Source organism: Cercospora kikuchii, assembly GCF_019650295.1.
Source record: "Cercospora kikuchii DNA, contig_00009, whole genome shotgun sequence".
In the NCBI taxonomy this organism is placed as follows: domain Eukaryota; kingdom Fungi; phylum Ascomycota; class Dothideomycetes; order Mycosphaerellales; family Mycosphaerellaceae; genus Cercospora; species Cercospora kikuchii.
In genome coordinates this window covers 1344054-1362405 of record NW_025408590.1, presented here as the reverse complement: position 1 = coordinate 1362405, position 18352 = coordinate 1344054, and the positions used below count along the sequence as shown (strand labels likewise).

Below are 18352 nucleotides of genomic sequence, written 5' to 3'. Positions count from 1 at the left end.
GTTTTGAAATTCAGCTTTGGACCGCGATCGCCAGCTCAGTGGGCACAGATAGTCCGGCTGCACTCCCAATGATACCGAACCAGATGAATAGCCATTCCACTGCGTCGACATCCTCCCGACCACCCAAAACGTCCATCATAGCCTCCTGTGTCCGGCAAGGATGCACAAAGAACACAGGCCTGCCTGTCTCGGGGTGATCCGTGAGAGACACCGTGCCTCTCAAGCCCACAATTCCAGCGGTCGGGTCGTACAAGCATTCCAGCAGCCATTCAGGAGACCTCAGCGGCTCAGAACTTAGATACAGTACCGGAACCTGATACGAAGGCGAGTGAATAATGTCGTAGGTAAGCCTGGTTGAAGATTGAGAGGTCCGTTGGGCAGGCGGCCTGGGAAGGGCTTCTTCGTCGTCATCTTCGGCGGAGTCAGACGGTATACGGCCTGCTGCAGTTTGCTCAACGTCTTCGATGACAGTATCTCTTGTTCTTCTGTTTGCATCGGCAATCAGACTCGTGATTCGGAGAAAGTGGCCTTCCTGGACCCAGCTTTTGACTAAACGGACGTCTTGCCATGCATGACTGTGCAGATTTCCTTCTTGAAACCTCGACCATCGCGCTGATAGATCCCGAATCGCTGACTGGAAATGATTGTATTCCATGAGTACATCATTGGAAAAGGTTTTGATGTGGTGGACAACAGAGGAGAAGAGGCAAAAGTTCGAGGTTGAAGTTCTGTCACGTGCACGCGCGCTCCACGCCTCACTTCACGTTGACATTCAAGCTGATCAGAACATGGCCGTTAACGGACAAACGCAATTTACGCGACGAATGCTGAGGAATATCAACGGCTGACACATGCTGCCCACAGCGCGCTACAGGGCCGCGATGGAAACTAGAGCTCCGTTCCACACCACGACGATGCTCACAGCTAGGGCTGGCAATGTCAGAGCGTCTGAGAAACCCATCATACACTCACTGTATACATCGGCTCTTGACCTTATACATCAGCTCACGCTGAACATCATCGGCACCGCTTCGGTATTTCTGCCTACCATCAGCACGAAGCGGCCAATTTGGCCACAACACTCAAACTGCTTCTCATCACATGAAGAACAGTGCTCACGAGTGCTGAGTCACACTCAGGTGCGCAATCCGGCTCTTAGGTGCTTAAACGATGGCAAACCACAAGCCTGGGTGCTCACCTGAAGGTGACAAATGGGGAAAGCAGTGAATGGTGCAAGATGACAACTCTGTCACAATCGGACGACAGCAGTGCTCTCGAAGCTGAAACCTATTCCCGTGAATGCAATGGACGTTGAGAGCAAACATTTTCCTGCAGCTCGGTGCGCTAAGGTGCATTTTTCGCGAAAGTGAAGCTATTTCAGCGCCTCCAACAAACAGCTGCATTAAATGTGAAAATTCAGTCAAGCTTTCGTCAATGATTCACCAGCTCATGCGCATTTCTTCGATATCAAAATCGAACCTCGAAGTTCAACACTCCAGCAAGATCATCCAATCGGTTCCAAGATGCAGAACCCTCTCAGTGGTAGTCGCACCACCACGCCGGCGAACGAACAGAAAGCAGGCCAAGGCCTATCAAACCCACTCACGCCCAATAGCCAGCCGGCGAACACGTCGACTGTTAGTGGTGATATCGACACGAAGCTCCAGCCGGAGGCAGAAGACACTCGAGGTAAGCACGAACATGTCGAGTCTCCTGCAAAAGGAGAAGCGGATGGTATCAGTAAGATCGAGCATCAAGAAGAAGCAAGTCTGGTTCAAGGTGCCGGCGACCTATCCAAGATCGAAGAACCATCCCGAGGAGTCGAGGAGGATGAGAACATCATCTCTACGAGCCCGTCGGCAGAGGCAAGAAGAACAACAGAACCTCCGAGCTTGCCCCTGGTCTCAGATATTGAGCGAGAGACCACGTTGAACAGCAGCAAGAAGCATGAAGTCGAGAAGAGGGAAGCCGCCGAGAGTCTGTTAAGTCTCAATCAGGGGAAACCTCCGAAGCGCAAGCGTGCTGGACCTGGAGTGGCGAACAGTCGAGCTTCGTCGAAAAGACGCAACAAAGATTCTGATGAACTCCAGTACCTTGGGACAAGATCTGTGCTACGCCCTCTACAACCTCGTCGAGCTACTCCTCAGCAAGAGGCACTCTCAAAGCACAAGCAACGCTCTGCAGAGCAGCTGGTCAGAACGGCTGATGGGCGAAACCACGCCACACCAAATGGCTCGAATTACAATATGCTTCAGATGCCATATCCGATAGGCACCGTACCCCTAGCGTCTCAGAACTTCATACTATCCACGAGACCTGCGCTTCAAACTGCCTTTCATACCGCTGCTCCGAGTGCTTCGTACTACACCCGGCCTACCGACTATGCATATCCATCTGCTGCTCAGCCATACCCCGGTCCATCAAACAACCCATCAAGCTGTCCACCAATCGAATTACAGAGTGGAATTCATCATCAGCAGCAGGTTACGCAGGTGCCTGCCTCGGACTGCAACATCGAGGCAATCGGACGCTGGCGAGACTTTTCACACCTGAACGAACCTCCAGCGATCCGAGCAGGCCAAAACGATCTCTTGCCTCCCATATACCCAAAGCCAGCGCCATTCGGGCTCTTTGGACATCCTCAGAATCCTGAATCACTCGTTCTTATGAACCTCGCCACCAGAAATGCACACCTGCAACCTCCTTCACACGCACGGTATCCTCCAGTCAGCAGAAACTTCATCCTCCCGCCGCCAACGTGCACAGCCAGCACGCGCTACGCGAGCCTACCTACAAACTTCGGGGCACTGCATTTAGCTCGAGGACTCTATGACGGTAACACATACCACTCGACCGAATACGCCAACTACCAACAGCATTTGGCAGCTTCTCACGCAGCTGGCAACCTCCGACGCGAACTCGATGTCAATCACTGGAGAAACAGACATTCGCAGAAATGGGTCAGGCAGGAAGGTGTGCATGATGGTTCCGGGGATTACGCTGCTGAGAGATTGCCGAAGCTAGTAGAGCCTGAGACCACGCCTACTCGTAAGCTAGCTGCAATGGAGGCTCAGGGTGTGAATATGGGAGATCGTGGGGCTGAAGGTGCGTTGAAGGCTGGTGATGGCGAAGCGTCGCGGGACAAAGTGGTGAGCAAGGGGAAGAGGCCGTGGGAGCTTTGAGTGAGAGGAGTCGACTTACGGTGCCGCAAGGGAACGTGAAAGGCTGCGTTGGGTGTGAGCGCAGCGAGACGAATCATTGTTCTCAAAGTTGAGAGGCCATTTCGCCAAAGAGGCTTCGGTAGGGCTGAACATGCCTACCAGTCGTGATTGATTGTGCCATCAAGGACAGGTGCACCAAGTGCCCATGTCTTACCTTCAACATACTAGCAATCAAATCATAACCGCATTTGTGGAGGTGAGGCTGTTCGCATGTGATCGTGATTCATTCACAAGTAGTTTGATTCGTTCTTTTCTTATGTCATGATCTATCATGCAACCTGGCGTGCCTGATGTGAATTTGCCGACCTCTCCAGGCAGGAAAATGAACCAGCACCGAGACACGCATATCATCAGGTCAAGAGTTCGGCCTCATTTGGCCGAGACCCAGCTCCAGATGCAGAATGATTCTAACTCATCTAGGCCTTCTTGCCGTTGATAGCCTTGAGCTGCACATCACTGTTGGCAAAGTCAGCTCATATTCAAACTCAACGTTTCTGGGATTTGGAGTGGACGACTTACAAGACCAAAGTAGCATTTGGTGGGATGAGGCCCGGGAAACCACGAGAGCCATAAGCGTAGTCACCAGTGATGGTGAGCTTGGCCTTCTCGCCGAGGGTCATGCCTCCATCAGTCTCGAGAATGCCCTCGTCCCAGCCCTTGATGACCTGGCCAGTGCCGATTCTGACATCGAAGTCGCCGCGGCCGACGGAGGAGTCGAATCTGTGCGTTACTTTGTCAGCTACAGGTCACGTTTGCGAGTAGTATGCACTCGAAAAAACGTACTGCTTGCCATCTGTGAGCTTGCCAGTGTACTCCATGCTGATGTTGTCGCCGGCCTTTGCCTTGGTGACGCCATCACCTGGGCTGATGATCTCCTTGGTGACACCCATTCTGAAAGCTGTGTGGGAGAAAGAGGATTTGAAGATTTGTGGTTTGGTTGTTGTTGAGGTAAGAGGCTTAGTGATGAAGCTGCGGCGAAGAGTGGATGAAAACATCTGCAAGGCAAGAGCTCTCGGAGCTAGTGAATGGACACAGTTTTAAAAACTGACGTTGGGCACAAGGCAGGACCCTGGAATCGTGGGTTGCCGCTGCCGCGCGCATTGGAGCTTTGACCCCTTGGAAGTTTCCAGGGTTCATCAGCCGAGTGACCGCGTCTGGCGGGTTGGTTTGCGCAATCGTCAGCCGCCGCTGTGACGCCATTGTTTGTTGGGTGCTGAGCTGGTGAGCAATGAGCTGCTGTTGCTGACGCTGCAGCGCGGTTTAGGCGATGGGCGTGTGAGGTGATTGGTTACAGCTGCGTGCAACAGTGCAAGGTACCAGGTACAGCTCCGATTCCCAACTCCATCATTCATCCACACATCTCCACATCTTCTTCCACCGCCAACCATGAGGCCACACGTTTCCGAGTCGAGCGAGTCTGGTAGAAAGTGCACAGCCTCGACAGCTACGAAACGCTGCTCAAACGTCCCTGCCAAGCTGCCTGTCTATCCAGTCATGTCATATGTCTCTTCTGAACATACTGCCTACACTGGACGGAACGAATGCGCTGCAATTACCACTTCGGGTAGAGATTCGCTTGGCACATCATGAAGAGGATAATCGGAGAACGCGCAATTCGAGCAAGTTACTCTTCTGCTTACTTTAATTTGTCACGGCTGCTCATTAGCCATGTGGGAGGAAAGTGACTCCTTCTATCGTCTATGTTGCATCGTCAAATCCTGAGCAGTGTATCACTGGAAGAATGCATGGGCCTTGATTGTGTCAATAGGGATGCGCTCCCAGCAAACTGTCGGGAAGCGCTCATCATGCACTTTGGTCTTATCGGTCGTAGGTGTCAGACAGTACAGTTCCGTGATGCCAGCTCGCACAATGTTGTTCTCGAGTGCTTTGGCGTAGTTTAAGCCAACCTGCTCGATGCCATGGCTGTCATCCGAATATGTGAAACGGCCGCCCATAGCCTTGAATTCCTGGTCGGTGTCAGTGGGAAGCATTGAGAAGTGCACGCAACTTGCTTACCTTGCAGATTTCACTTTGCGGATATGCTTCAGCCATGCCCTTCCTGATCGCACTAGTATTGATCTCAAGCACGCCGCCGTAACTGGCGATGAACTTCAAGTTTCGCTCAATCTTGCTCCAGACAGCTGGCCATGCTCGGAAGCTTCGATCTGGCGCGTCACCTTTCAGCCTGATGAGATCAAAGTGTCCAACGAGAGGAGGCTGCAAAGCCTTCAGCATCTCGTACTGGGAGTCAAAGTAGTCCTCGTAGATGCGTTCGTCACTGCCGCCTGCAACTTCACGTGCTTGATGATACATTGGCGTATCAAAGTCAATCGGGATCGTGTGAGCATGGTGAACACTCCCCACAAACAGATCCACAGGATACTTCTTCAGCAAGTTCTGGATGAGCTCGAGGGAGTAATCACGAATCCACTCTCCTTCGAAGCCAACGAGCAATTGAATCTGATCAGCGTATGCCTTTTGCAAACGCCGTGCTTCGTGATAATAGTCGTCGAACAGCTTCTCCAAGGTGGCCATGGTATGGACTTTTGACTCTTCGGGGTAAAAGTCAACCTCCTGCCGGGCAATATGCTCGGTCATGCAGAAGGTTGACATTTTGAGACGAATGGCAGTCTGCACCACCTCTTCCAAAGTGTTGGTAGCATGGCCGCAGAACTGGCCCGAATGCGAGTGGTGGGAGAAAGGCATCGTCGATGGCGCAGGTGGAAAATGCAGCAAAAACGTTTGGCGAGAAGGAGAGAGTTGTTACACTACCCGCTGCTGCTTGTCACAAGGCGCACACAGGCCTGGATTGAGACTGCAGACGCTTCAGCCTTGCATCGTGGGTGACCGTGGCACGCGCGGACGAAACATTTGGACGTACTGTGTTATAGGGTAGAGGAGGTGGATGTAGTCATCATGGGCCAGGCTGCCGATGCAAGCTTCCAAGCTGCGCGCTGCCTCGATCCGGGCGGAAACACGCTTCTGGAGCCGGTCGCGGGCTGCTGCATCAGCAAAGCTCCCAACGCCATCCGCGCCGCGCTGGTCGTCGAGGTCGACGTCGCACACACACGAGCATCGCAGACTCAGCATGATGCACTTTCGCTAATTTCTCGTCCCGTTCAGGTCCGCTTGGCAAGGTTCTCGGGAACACTGAAAGCAGTACATCGTCGCCAACTACTTCGTCACTTCTCAGCGAATATCCGGCGTTGATCGGAAGCTATAATGTCGCCTCAGGACAACAGCTCGCTCAAGCGCGGAAGAGTGAGTATCGTTGCGCGCAGCCCACTCGCAGATGCTGACCTAACCCCAGCAATCCACTGGCGAAGTTCACGATGAGCCCAAGAAGCCGCGAAGATCGAATCGGCTGTCTGGTCCCGAGGACGTGAAGCAAGGCCCATTCCCATCACCCATCACGAACCAAGACACTGCTTCGACGGCGAACGAGACAGCATCACCTCCGCCGTCCAAGAAGGAACGCGAACAGCGAACGCCGCCGGCCAGCAGTCCACCTCCATCACAGCGGTTTGCCGGCCTCTCCTCACCTCCCGGCGACACACAGCCCTACTCTCAGTTCTTGACACCGGCACCAGTAACATACGAAGTCGAAGACGAGGAGGGCGAGGGAGTATGGGGCTACCTAGTGCCGGCCGAGGGCCACTCAGATGCCCTGACGTTGCGGAAACGCGCTGCATGCCCAGTGCCGCTCCACAGCACAGGCAAGCCCAACGGGCGACAGAAAGTCAAGAAGGGAGAATGGAAAAAGCAAGAGGAAGCATACGAAGCCGATAAGGACGCAAACGGTGTGCCTGCTGGCGGATATCTGATTGGACGACATCCAGAATGTGACAAGATTGTGAAGAGTGCAGTAGTAAGCAACAGGCATTGTTTGATATTCGCCGAGAACAAATCTGGCGCTACCACTGCGGTGCTCGAGGATCTGAGTGGAAATGGCACATATGTCAATGACCAGCTCATTGGACGCAACAAGAGACGCGAGCTTCAAGACGGAGATGAAATCTCGATCGTGAATGATGCACGGTTCATTTTCAGGTATCCTCGAACGAAAGAGAGTGGCAGTGGTTTCCGTCAACAATACACGATACAAGGCCAGCTTGGCAAGGGACATTTCGCAACTGTCTATCTCTGCTGTGAGAAGAGTTCTGGAATGCGGTATGCTGTAAAGAAGTTCGAAAAGCGGAGTGGACCTGGTGAAAAGAGTAAGGTGGAGGGACTACAACAGGAGATCGCGGTCCTTATGGGAGTCAGTCATCCGAATGTGCTCTGTCTTAAGGAGACGTTCGACGAGGCCGATGGTGTGTACTTGGTCCTGGAACTGGCGCCAGAGGGAGAGCTGTTCAACTGGATAGTCATGAAGCAGAAGCTTTCGGAGGTGGAGACGCGCAAGCTCTTCATTCAACTGTTCCAGGGAATCAAGTATCTGGTAAGTGTTGTCATAACCTGTGTGCTGTCAACATCAAACTAACTACGCATAGCACGAGCGAAATATTGTGCATCGGGACATCAAGCCCGAGAATATTCTCATTGTTGACAAACAGCTGAACATCAAGATTGCCGACTTTGGTCTGGCGAAGATCATCGGCGAAGAGTCTTTCACTACTACACTCTGTGGCACGCCGTCATACGTTGCACCCGAGATTCTTGAACAAACCAATCGCCGTCGTTACACTAGAGCCGTCGATGTCTGGAGCTTGGGCGTGGTGCTGTATATCTGTCTGTGCGGCTTTCCTCCATTCTCAGATGAGCTCTACTCGCCAGAGAACCCATACACGCTGAGCCAGCAGATCAAGATGGGTCGCTTCGACTATCCTTCACCGTATTGGGACTCAGTCGGCGATCCAGCACTCGACCTGATTGACCGCATGCTCACAACGAAGGTCGAAGATCGTATCACAATCGACGAATGCCTGGAACACCCCTGGATCACGGCTCGCACCATCAATCCCACCGATAGTACCGATGGCTTGACAGGTGCGATCGGTAATCTCGATTTCTCCCAGCGCAAGCCGCAGCGGGAGCGCACTTTGCTTGCGGCCATCAACGATGTCAAGGTCTCACGCATCATTGAGACCCAGCCGGACGCGCCGCCGATCAAAGTTTGGGAGAAGAACTCGCAGTCACGCTTTCACACTCAGCGACCTGCAAGCCAGCACAAGTCGAAGAAGATTAATGGTCACTTCGAGCGTACGGTGGAACCAGCTCCTGACGCCGCGCGCGATCCCAGAGAGTTTATGGAAATGGGCGGCAAAGGCGACCAGCAGATATTTGACACGCCCGCTAATGGTGAAAGCATCTATCCTGACGAGAGTATGAAGGCTGGCGCTCCAGAAGAGAAGTAAAGAGTCCGAGAAGGTTGAATGATTTGCTGGCCTGTTTTTGCTGGCATGTCAAGGGTGTATGCAGTCCCGAGCTTTCGCAGTCCCAGTGGACCAACGTACTGTTCATGATGAGATGTAATATACAGACAGGGAGCGGACGACTGTACAGTTGAGCTATAGACAAATGTGCACAGGCGGTATCTGCATGTCAGTCTCCTACCGCGGGACACCAAATTCACACTGATGTGCCTTAGTGCTTCGCAGCAGAGAGCCTGAGCCCTTCCCATCAAACCACATCAGTGCCTATGCTTTCCTCTTTGGCCACTGCGTGGCACGGCAGACTTGCCTGAACGATCTCTCGGCGCAGAGCTACTGAAGAAGGCATTCAGATTGGGTTCTAGACGACCACTGGTGGAGGAGGGGTAGCGTATGGCAACAGACGTCACTGCTTGGGAAATGCAAATATGTCTAATAACCTGAGCCCCAGAACACATTCTTTTTGCATACTCGAATAACATCGATCCCCCTAACAAATTGAAGCAAGAATCAATCATGGCGGCACAACAAATCGCCAACATGGACAAGCTCCAACACAAATCCATAATCACAACACCCAACAACCTCACATACAGCTACTACCTCTCCCCAAACTTCAACTCAAAACTAAACAAAAACATCCCAACCCTCATGTTCCTCCACGGCTACCCCGATGACGCCTACATGTGGGCAGGCGCAATTCCGACCTTCCTCGCTCTCCCCTATCCCTTCATCGTCCTCGACCTCCTCGGCTTCGGCGGCTCCTCCAAACCCTCTGACGCCCAATACTACAACTACCGCGCCCAAGCCAACAGCATCACGCAAATCCTCGACCACGAAAAAGTCCCCAACAACATCATCCCCATCGGCCACGACTGGGGTTCCGCAACCTCTCAACGATTTTATCTCTATCACAAAGACCGTTGTGTAGGATTAAGTCTTTTGAGTTTAGCTTATCAAATCCCAAGTTCAGAGAAATTCGATCTCAAAACTGCGAATGTGGAAACAGAAAAAAGGTTTGGATATCCTCAGTGGGAATATTGGAATTTTTTCACGAGACCTGATGCGGCGAATTTGATGAGAGATAATGTTGAGCGGTTTTGGGATGTGAATAATGGACTTTACATTTCTGATAAGCCAGGCGAAGAAGGCCGAGATATTTGGATGAGAGAAATGTTTTGCGTTCCGCATGCGATGGATGATTATGTGGAGGGAAAAGGGAAATGGGCTGGAGGGAAGAGGGTGGAATTGAAACCTTATGCGAAAGATCCGGTGTTATTTCAACGATTCAAGGAACGTCTGTGTCGGGATGGATTTGAGGGGCCGGTGCAGTATTATCATTCGTTGAAGAATAATACGATGATTGAGGATGAGAGAGAGTTGGTGGAGAAGAAGGATGGGACGAAGATTGAGGTTCCGTTATTGTATATTGGGCAGACGGGGGATTGGGTTTGTAGGGTGGATTTGATGGGGGATGCGAAGGAGAAGGGGTTGGTGGGGGATTTGGAGGAGAAGGTTGTGGATGCTGGGCATTGGGTTTTGTATGAGAAGCCTGAGGAGATTGCGGGGATTATTAAGGAGTGGTTGGGGAGGAAGTTTCCGGTGAAGGCGTAGATGTACATGTGTAGTTCACAGTTCATGCGATGGAATTTTCTTGTAATATGCAAGGCTGTCTCATTCGTAATACTGCTGCGGTCGGTCGTTGTTGGCATGGGGGTTCCCATGGAGGTTTCGACTCAATCCGTGCAACAATATGGCATCGAAGTCTTCAAACTTCCCAAGACCCTTCCCTTTGGCAACGCGGGATCCGTATGCAAGCGACTGTGCGCACAGCACCGCCGAACATGCTCGAGCTTTTTCAATCGGCAATCTCTTGTTCTCCGCTCCTGACAACGAGAGATGGCATTTGGTGCTTTTGTCCCTTTCCCAGGCACTGTGCTTGAGCAATCAAGATCTCAAATTCGAATGTCTGGCCAGAGAGATGGCTCCTCGTTGGAATGGGCGATAAATCTGCTTGCATTCCCATCGTACCTCCATCGTGGTCATTGTGACCCGCTAATGTCGAAGGCGTAGTATCAGATCGATGTCATCATCCCCGCCCTTCCCTCTCAGTGCAATCTGCGAAACGTTCATACTTCAAGGCCTAGACACTTCTCGCACATCTCCCACTCTGGCAAATTATCTTGGATGCAGATGTACTCCTTGCAGACGTACTTCTTCTTGGGCCTTTCCAGATCCGGACTCGTCGCGGCGTTCTTTCTCGCCCTGTCCAGCAACGTGCCCATTGTCATGTCGGCGTTGCACTCTACGACTGCGACCGGAAGGTCTCCCACTTCGACTAACACATGGAACTTGGCTCGGCTCGCTGTGGCGACCAGCATTTTGCGCCAAATTCCTGGCCCTCGGCTTCCCGTGCTGAGCTGAGCATTCGTGATGTCGATCGTGCAGTGTTTGGGTTGCGTCGGCCAGAGAATAGGATTGAAGTAGACAACCGTCTTGATGCTGTAGTCATAGTCGTCGTGGTCTGAGAACGACTGCGGGCGAGGGCACAACCACAGTCGTCTCTGGAGCTCTAGAGACTTGGCAATGGCCTCACGCCAGGTCTTATTCACTGCGCTAGCTCGCAAGAGTGTCCGTGCACTGGTACGGTCACTCTTGGTCACGACATGCAGCAATATGCGCTCTAAAAGCTCTGCAGTCTCGAATACACGAGTAGATGTCGAAAGGGTCTGATAAAAAATGTCAGTCAAAGCAAAAGTGTTGGCCTGAGAATCAAACTCACCTTGTCTTCGACTGCCTCCAACTGCCCTCCATCACTGCAACTAGACCTGGCATCTTCGGACGAATCTTCCTCATGGACGTCGGTAACGGAATCATGCCGCGTGATATTGTCTCTGATGGGACGCTCCATGGAGGCAACACTCCTCGTGACCCAATTGTTGAAACAGATAGAGCCTGATTGTCGTTATTGATCGATGACTGATTGTTGGTGGATGGGCAATGTTCTATTGTCGAAGAGAAAGTCATTCTGGCAAAGAAGAGGGGCCGCATCGATCCCAGGTCAACTCCGCGACGCAGCTCTTGCAGAGCTGAGCTCATATGAATGTGATTGAGCAGTATACTTGATCCTCATTGGCCGATTCTTGCTAGGCAGCTGTGACTTTGGCCTCACATTTACTGCTCTCCTGACGGTCTTGTGGAACGGGCAAACGGTGCATGCAGCTGAAGAAAGGAGTGAATGAAGTGCATATGCTCTCGTACCGGCCAGGTCTGGCAGTGGGAGGATCTTGTGAAAACAAGTAGTTGCCTTTAGCTCGTTTTGAGCAGATTATGACGAATCGATAGAGAAAGGAATGCTCGGAGAGGAGCTTCGCATCACAACATTTCATAGCGTCTCGCTAGCTAGCTATAATCGTACACTGGCCTCATAGCCCCACGTTCCGTAGTTAAAACATGCAAGCAGCAGGCTCCGCTTCGAAAATCAGGACTTTTCAAATGAAGAGACCTTCGAAGTAAGAAGCTTTTTGAGCCTGGACTCACAGCTCGCCCAGAAGACTAATCAAGATCGGTCATGTAGCCATTAATCGCGCCCAGCGCCTATGCTCCAGTATGGTATCGAAAAGAGACAGCTTGCTGACGCAAGTTGTCCTAGTGAGATAATGTGAACTCCGTCGCTCCTTCGCAGCAAGCGCAACAAGTGGGGTATCCGTAAACAGCTGATGGGACGGAGGAGTGGGTTCGTAGTTCGCAGATGTCAGAACGCGTCGTGGCATAGCAGTAGCACATTCCGAAGCGACGATGGTGGGAGCAACCCAAGCTAGAGTTTCGTGGATCGGCATCCTTTCGCTGACCTCGTGTCAAGCCAACCTTGTCTGGCCGAGGGCTAAGTCATTCATCCTCGACGCATGGAAGATCTCGAAGGCGGTCGTGATGATGGGCGAACTGGGAAACCGTAATCAGCGTTCGTTTTGACTGGAGTTGCAGGAGGCAGGTCGCTACGGCTCCGCTGGTGGCCCACACGGGGTGTAGAGCTGTTGGACCTGGTCTTCTGATGTTGTTGGGGCTGCTGCTGCATACCGGTCGTGTTCATTGGAGGTGGCCCTCCTTGAGCTGTGGAGGGTCGTTGGATCTCCTGCTCAATGCCCAAGCCATGGTTGCCTCCATAGGCATTGGCTCCCGCGGGTACATATGTCATTGGATTTGCATTATTGTTCCCACGATTGTGCAGGTCCACGTGCGAGCCTCGGCGGTCGTAGTTGCTGCCTTGTTGGTTGCTGCTGCCACTGCTAATAGCACGGTCATCGGTAGACATGTTTTCCGATGGCGCGTCGTCGCCAATCGTGGACGCCCATAAGCTGTTGGATAGCGAATGCTCGTCACCCATAGGCTTCTTCTTGAAGGTAATTTTGTCGGGATCGTGGCCGTCTTCGACGAGTCGCTCAATGTTGAGATACTCTTTCTCGGTGAAGCAACCTTGCCAGCAATGCCGCCAATCACCGACCAGATAGTTGAAGAGCCATCGCTCCAGGTTCAAGCACGGCCCGACGCAGACCGCCAGGTTGTTGAGATCCATCTTGTTGCGGTCCTTGTTGGTAAGCAGCAAAGACAGGTGACAGGTTATGGCGAACAAGAGATAATAGTTGAACGGTGGAAGCTCCGAGAGGGCATCGCGTAGCAGTTGGGGTGCCTCTTGACCTTGGTTCCTGTAGTTTGGATTCTGTTTCTCCAGTTCCGCACCCAAGGACTTTTGCAGCGAGGCTGGCATGACTTCAGTAGGCAGCTCGCGGAACCAGGCCTTGAGCATGCTCGCAATCTCGTTCGTGTCTTTGATATCGGCATCGAGCAGGTCGATGTCGAGCTCCTGATCGAATCGTCGTTGCCAGTGCTTGACCTGCGGACCACTGCCAGGGACACGATACAGACCCTCGTTCTCGCAATTCGTATTGAGGTAGCTGTACATGTTAGCAATAATGATAGATAGCTCGGCAGACCCATTACTCACTCAATGCACCTCCACGGCAACGCCGGCATCCAATACTCCGTCTTGTCGCGACACGAAGCCAGATCTTTGCTAATGCGAGTGGCCCGTGTCTGTTCGATAAGTGGAAGGTTGATCACCTTGATGACATATTCACTGTCGGGTATGTGGGACTTGGAGTCGCTCTTGGTGCGGCCTAGAAAGCCTCCTGTCGCTTTCTTGAGCCCACTCATGAAACCGCTGCCCTCCTTCTTGTCTTTCGCCTTCGGAAACGAGGACGAGAGATTCTCCTGACTAGCGATCGCCATTGAGCGCTCTTCGGATTTTCCCCGTTTGTCTTCCTTGTGTTTGCCCTTCAATCTCGCGTCCGATCCTGGCCAGTCGTTGTCTGAAGGAGCCATGTGTTGTGACTGATGATCGAACGAATCTTTATCATGCTTGTTCCCGTCTCCGGACTGGTTCCCGTCGCCGTTCAATGTTGCAGGTCTCGATCCTGTGGCGTTAGAACCCCTTCGGACCGATGCCCTTCTGCCCATGCGTCCAAGAAGGCCTTTGTTCTCTTTCTTACTCTCCGATCTCTGTCGCGAGGCGGTGCTATCCTGGCTATGCTTTGGCGTAGGTTGCGGTCTGGCCGGTAGGGCTGGCTTCTCACCTGTCACTTCTGTGGTCAGCGCGTGCTCTCTTTCCAGTGTTGCGCATTCAATCTGGCATTGATTGTTCCATTCATGTGCAATTCACATGGCTCGTGGAATTCAGATGCCGTTAGATCACCAATGTCGGCTAGGCATCAGCGGGTCGTGATTCGCACGAGCTCACCATGACTTCACTTGCACGTGTGCAAAACGCAAGAACTCACTTTCCGATGATTGCTTTGAAATCGCCTCCTGACTTCCTACCAGACTCAACTCCGGTGTGCTCCCTGGGTTGTTCCTCAAATGGTAAATCTTGGAGACCGAACTCGTTCCTGGTCGGTACTCCTCTTTCTCGCTTTTTCCCTGCCGCGAGTTCTTTCTCTCCTCCTGTTCGTTGGACAGCTTGTTCCGGAAGCTGCTCAAGAGATTCTTTGACGAATCCCTGTTGTGCGCCCGTGGAGATCCTGGCGGCGACTGTGGATATTTGCCCTGTTCCTTGGGTAGAGGTGTCAGTCCTGCGGCTACGTCGTGTTCGAAACCGCCTCCGAAGGAACCCAAATCCACGCCCTGAAGGTTCATAGGACTGCTGTTCGGCCCAGGCTGCACACCGTTCTCTCGTACTCCTTTCTCGCTGAGCTTGAGCTCTTGTGGCTTGGGGTGCCGCGGCATGTCTATCATTTATTCGCGGCTCAGCCTGGCTTGCTTGCCGATGACGGCAATGGGCGGCGGGCCCGGACGGGCAGGTGTGCAGAAACGGCTGTACCAGAGGTGCAGGAGATGAAGCAGGCTACATGCGGTGGCACTTCCGCCGTTGCTATTGCGAGACCACAAAAAGCCCCAATAGGCGGGAGATTGCAGCTACGCGCGAGACAATGAGTGACGGCTGTCGCAGAACAAAGGCCGCTGTCCTGCGGGTATGCGCCGCGTCGCAGTGTTGGTGCTGGGCCGGACCTGTCGTGCGAGGGATGTGGTGCAACACGGCGTGCGCGCAGACGGTGAACAAGAACTCGCGGTGTCGCCGGCAGCGTCGTGTCGAATGGGAGCGCCTTCGGTGGTCGCAACGGGGCACAGCCAATGCTATCTCGTGGAGGGCGGGGACAGGAAACGGGGCGCCGTTGTGCAGACAACCGCGCACGGCACAGCGCTGGCGGCGGGCCCGGACGAGTGACGTGGGCTCAGCGGCGGCGGCGGCGTCTCGCGAGCGGACGGGCGGGCGTGCGCAGAGCAGCAGAGGGGGACGGTGACGGGGTGGTGCGGTCTGGGTCGTTGGGGGGAGACGTCGTGATGTCGGTAGCGTCGTTCTGAGTCGAGTAGCGCTCGCGCTTGCACGCTCACGCTCAGGCGGCAGGCAGAAGCACAGCACAGCGATTGCTGGGACGGGTCCGCTGGGTGGTGGTGCGGTGCGGCGGCGCTGTTGCTGCCCACAGACTCCCTCTCGCTGGCCGGGCAGAGCAGAGCAGAGCACGGCGTTGGTGCTGCGCTGCTCGCAGATTGGCTTCGCGGCGGGACGAGGGAGCGTGTGCGTACGCCACCCCTGTCTGCCAGCCGGCCTGCATCTCCACTTCACACGCACTGTGCCTGACGGCGCCTAGCACTGACATTACCGAGAAAAGCTTGGGCGCCCATAAATAATACCGCAATGAACGACACCCCCCTCCTGCTGCTGCTCGTGCTGACCGCACGTTGCGCACGCAGCGTCGTCCGCTGGCCTAGTGGCGCTCACGCGCGAGACACGCTCGAGCAACCAGCGCGCGCGCGAACGGCGTTCCGAGTATGTGGTCGTCCTCCGCGACAGGCTGCTGGGGTGACGACCAACTAACCCGTGGGACGAGGTGCTCTCCACGCTTAACTTAGTCGTAGTCTCGGGTGCCTGTTCTCCCGCTCGTGATGATGCTATGTTCGGTGCTCGTCTGATGAGGGACGGGCCCGCTTAATTTCATCTCACCACGCGTGCTCTCTTCTCTCTGCTCTTTCGACACCTCTGATCTACGGCTTCCCGGCACACATGTCGCTCGCAGCGGGACCAGGTCGAGGCGGCGGCGCCGGAGCAGCGCAGCTGCCTGGCGAGCTCCAGCTCGTTGTCGACAAGCATGTAGCATACGTGCAGAGCCTGGATACGGTAGGCTCTGCCCAAGATGCTTGTCTTGCGCCGGCTGACACTGACGAAACAGTAGCGCAGAGACGAGCTCGAATACCACCTCACCGAACATTTGCGCATCAGCGGCATCTACTGGGGCCTTGTGTCACTTCATCTGCTTGGACACCCGGATGCTCTGCCTCGAGACGGCTTGTTGGCGTACCTATTCAGCTGCTTGCACGAGAATGGAGGGTTCGGTGCAGCGCCAGGACACGACCCGCACATGCTCTACACGGTGTCTGCTGTGCAAATACTCGCCATGATCGATGGCTTTGACGAGCTGGAGCAGCGGGTGCCCAACGGCAAGATGAAGGTCGCGCAATACATGGCAGGACTGCAACAGCCGAACGGTACATTTGCTGGAGACAAATGGGGTGAGACTGACTCTCGATTTCTGTATGCGGCGCTCAACGCACTTTCGTTGCTTCAAATGCTGCCTCATCAGCGACCTGAAGAGCCACCTCTGATCAACCTCGAGGCCGCCATACAATATGTCAAAGCATGCCAAAACTTTGATGGTGGCTTTGGCGTCGCTCCCGGCGCAGAGTCACATTCCGGGCAGGTTTTCACGTGCATAGGCGCTCTCAACATTGCCGGCGAGGTTGATTCTTACCTTGGCGAAGAAGGTAAAGATCGCCTAGGCGCATGGCTTTCAGAACGCCAGCTGCCCAGCGGCGGCCTCAACGGTAGGCCAGAGAAACTCGTAGACGTCTGCTACAGTTGGTGGGTGCTCACGAGTCTGGCCATGATCGACCGTCTGCACTGGATCGACAAATCCAAGCTTACACACTTCATTTTGCAATGCCAGGACCCAGATCAAGGTGGTTTTGCAGACAGACCTGGCGACATGGTCGACGTATTTCACACCTGTTTTGGCACGGCCGGTCTCAGTCTGCTCGGGCATCCTGGGCTGTTGGAGGTGGACCCGGCGTAGTAAGTTCAAGGCTGTCGCTATTCTCGTCCCCCATTGTCTCAGGAACATCCTTGACTGACTCCTTGTCTCAGCTGCATGCCAAAGCACATTACCGATAAACTTCTTGGAAGAACGCCATGAAGCTTATATCGACCTCATTCGATCGAAAAGTAGTGTTATATCTCCTTTGCGTCCTTACGAAGCCACGAACAATGCTCCCAGTGGATGCTCTGGGCCCAGCTAAGGACATGATCTGTCCGCGAGCTCGAATAGGTCGCGGGTCAGAAAGTCTCTTCTTCTCTGGCAACGTGCGAGGCACATCACGGTAGGTAGTCACATGCAGAATGCATGCGGGCGATTCGCGCCGATGGTCCCTCTCGCAATCTAATAACCCGTGTTGAGCTCGTCAATGAGGCCGGGCTACAATGGGAGAGGAGAAGAAATTTGAGCTTCATGACAATTGACCTCTGCGTTACACGAGCAGCGCTGAGGATACTTTTCGCTCATAACATGCGTGACTTCAGATAGTCACAAACGTCTGGCTGAACCCATCACAGCGTTACGAACAACGACGCGACCGTCGCGATCCACTACGCGCGTTCATACAAGCCTAATGAGCATTTTACCTCACTTTTGGCCAATTTCTCAACCCCTCGCTGTCGTCCCACCCGCGTAGCTTGACGCCAAGCATCGTGAGCAGGTCTGTGCACCTGCCTGCCTGACGGCGCGCATAAAACGCTCTTTCCAGGCGGCAGACGCCGACGACTTCCACCGTCACTTCATAAGACGACTACTCCGGCAAGTACAACGCGTATCGACGCAGCAGCAAGCACCCAGCACGAGGTAACCTGCCCGACACCAGCTCCAGAGCAACCACTCGGGCGTTCTGCCTGGCTGTCTTTCTCTCCTCCCACTCTCCTTCATCAACCGCCCAACTTCACCACCAACGCCTTCTTCTTGGTGTCTGCTCGTTCGTCCCTCCTGTTGGATTGTCTCTCCTTTTGAGCGCACCGAGCATCCTCAATAGCTGCTTCCAGCACCCACTCACTGACCGCGGCACCTCACCGGCGTCACTCCCTCGCCAACGGCAGCAGCAGTG

The 18352-nt window shown here is 53.8% G+C and overlaps 9 protein-coding genes across 9 annotated transcripts; 4 read left to right on the top strand and 5 right to left on the bottom strand.

Annotated features, from left to right (window-relative positions):
* Positions 1-10: 10 nt before the first annotated feature.
* CKM354_001264800 (uncharacterized protein) lies at positions 11-655 on the bottom strand (the record flags this gene model as incomplete). The annotated part of the gene is made up of 1 exon (XM_044808171.1): positions 11-655. The coding sequence occupies one exon, from the start codon at positions 653-655 to the stop codon at positions 11-13; it is 645 nt and encodes a 214-aa protein (XP_044664106.1).
* An 868-nt stretch (positions 656-1523) lies between these two features.
* Positions 1524-3182, top strand: CKM354_001264700 (uncharacterized protein; the record flags this gene model as incomplete). Its single annotated transcript, XM_044808170.1, has 1 exon — positions 1524-3182. The coding sequence occupies one exon, from the start codon at positions 1524-1526 to the stop codon at positions 3180-3182; it is 1659 nt and encodes a 552-aa protein (XP_044664105.1).
* Positions 3183-3637: 455 nt separating this feature from the next.
* Positions 3638-4111, bottom strand: CKM354_001264600 (uncharacterized protein; the record flags this gene model as incomplete). The annotated part of the gene is made up of 3 exons (XM_044808169.1): positions 3638-3677; positions 3741-3941; positions 4005-4111. The coding sequence occupies 3 exons, from the start codon at positions 4109-4111 to the stop codon at positions 3638-3640; spliced, it is 348 nt and encodes a 115-aa protein (XP_044664104.1).
* Positions 4112-4951: 840 nt separating this feature from the next.
* CKM354_001264500 (histidinol-phosphatase) lies at positions 4952-5927 on the bottom strand (the record flags this gene model as incomplete). The annotated part of the gene is made up of 2 exons (XM_044808168.1): positions 4952-5188; positions 5238-5927. 2 exons carry the CDS (start codon positions 5925-5927, stop codon positions 4952-4954), a joined length of 927 nt encoding a protein of 308 aa, XP_044664103.1.
* Positions 5928-6443: 516 nt separating this feature from the next.
* On the top strand, positions 6444-8578 carry CKM354_001264400 (uncharacterized protein; the record flags this gene model as incomplete). Its single annotated transcript, XM_044808167.1, has 3 exons — positions 6444-6482; positions 6532-7662; positions 7715-8578. 3 exons carry the CDS (start codon positions 6444-6446, stop codon positions 8576-8578), a joined length of 2034 nt encoding a protein of 677 aa, XP_044664102.1.
* A 531-nt stretch (positions 8579-9109) lies between these two features.
* CKM354_001264300 (uncharacterized protein) lies at positions 9110-10207 on the top strand (the record flags this gene model as incomplete). Its single annotated transcript, XM_044808166.1, has 1 exon — positions 9110-10207. The coding sequence occupies one exon, from the start codon at positions 9110-9112 to the stop codon at positions 10205-10207; it is 1098 nt and encodes a 365-aa protein (XP_044664101.1).
* A 515-nt stretch (positions 10208-10722) lies between these two features.
* CKM354_001264200 (uncharacterized protein) lies at positions 10723-11504 on the bottom strand (the record flags this gene model as incomplete). Its single annotated transcript, XM_044808165.1, has 2 exons — positions 10723-11322; positions 11376-11504. The coding sequence occupies 2 exons, from the start codon at positions 11502-11504 to the stop codon at positions 10723-10725; spliced, it is 729 nt and encodes a 242-aa protein (XP_044664100.1).
* Positions 11505-12485: 981 nt separating this feature from the next.
* Positions 12486-14881, bottom strand: CKM354_001264100 (uncharacterized protein; the record flags this gene model as incomplete). The annotated part of the gene is made up of 3 exons (XM_044808164.1): positions 12486-13545; positions 13596-14223; positions 14428-14881. 3 exons carry the CDS (start codon positions 14879-14881, stop codon positions 12486-12488), a joined length of 2142 nt encoding a protein of 713 aa, XP_044664099.1.
* A 1327-nt stretch (positions 14882-16208) lies between these two features.
* Positions 16209-17394, top strand: CKM354_001264000 (Rab geranylgeranyltransferase BET2; the record flags this gene model as incomplete). Its single annotated transcript, XM_044808163.1, has 3 exons — positions 16209-16322; positions 16378-17273; positions 17346-17394. The coding sequence occupies 3 exons, from the start codon at positions 16209-16211 to the stop codon at positions 17392-17394; spliced, it is 1059 nt and encodes a 352-aa protein (XP_044664098.1).
* Positions 17395-18352: the final 958 nt, after the last annotated feature.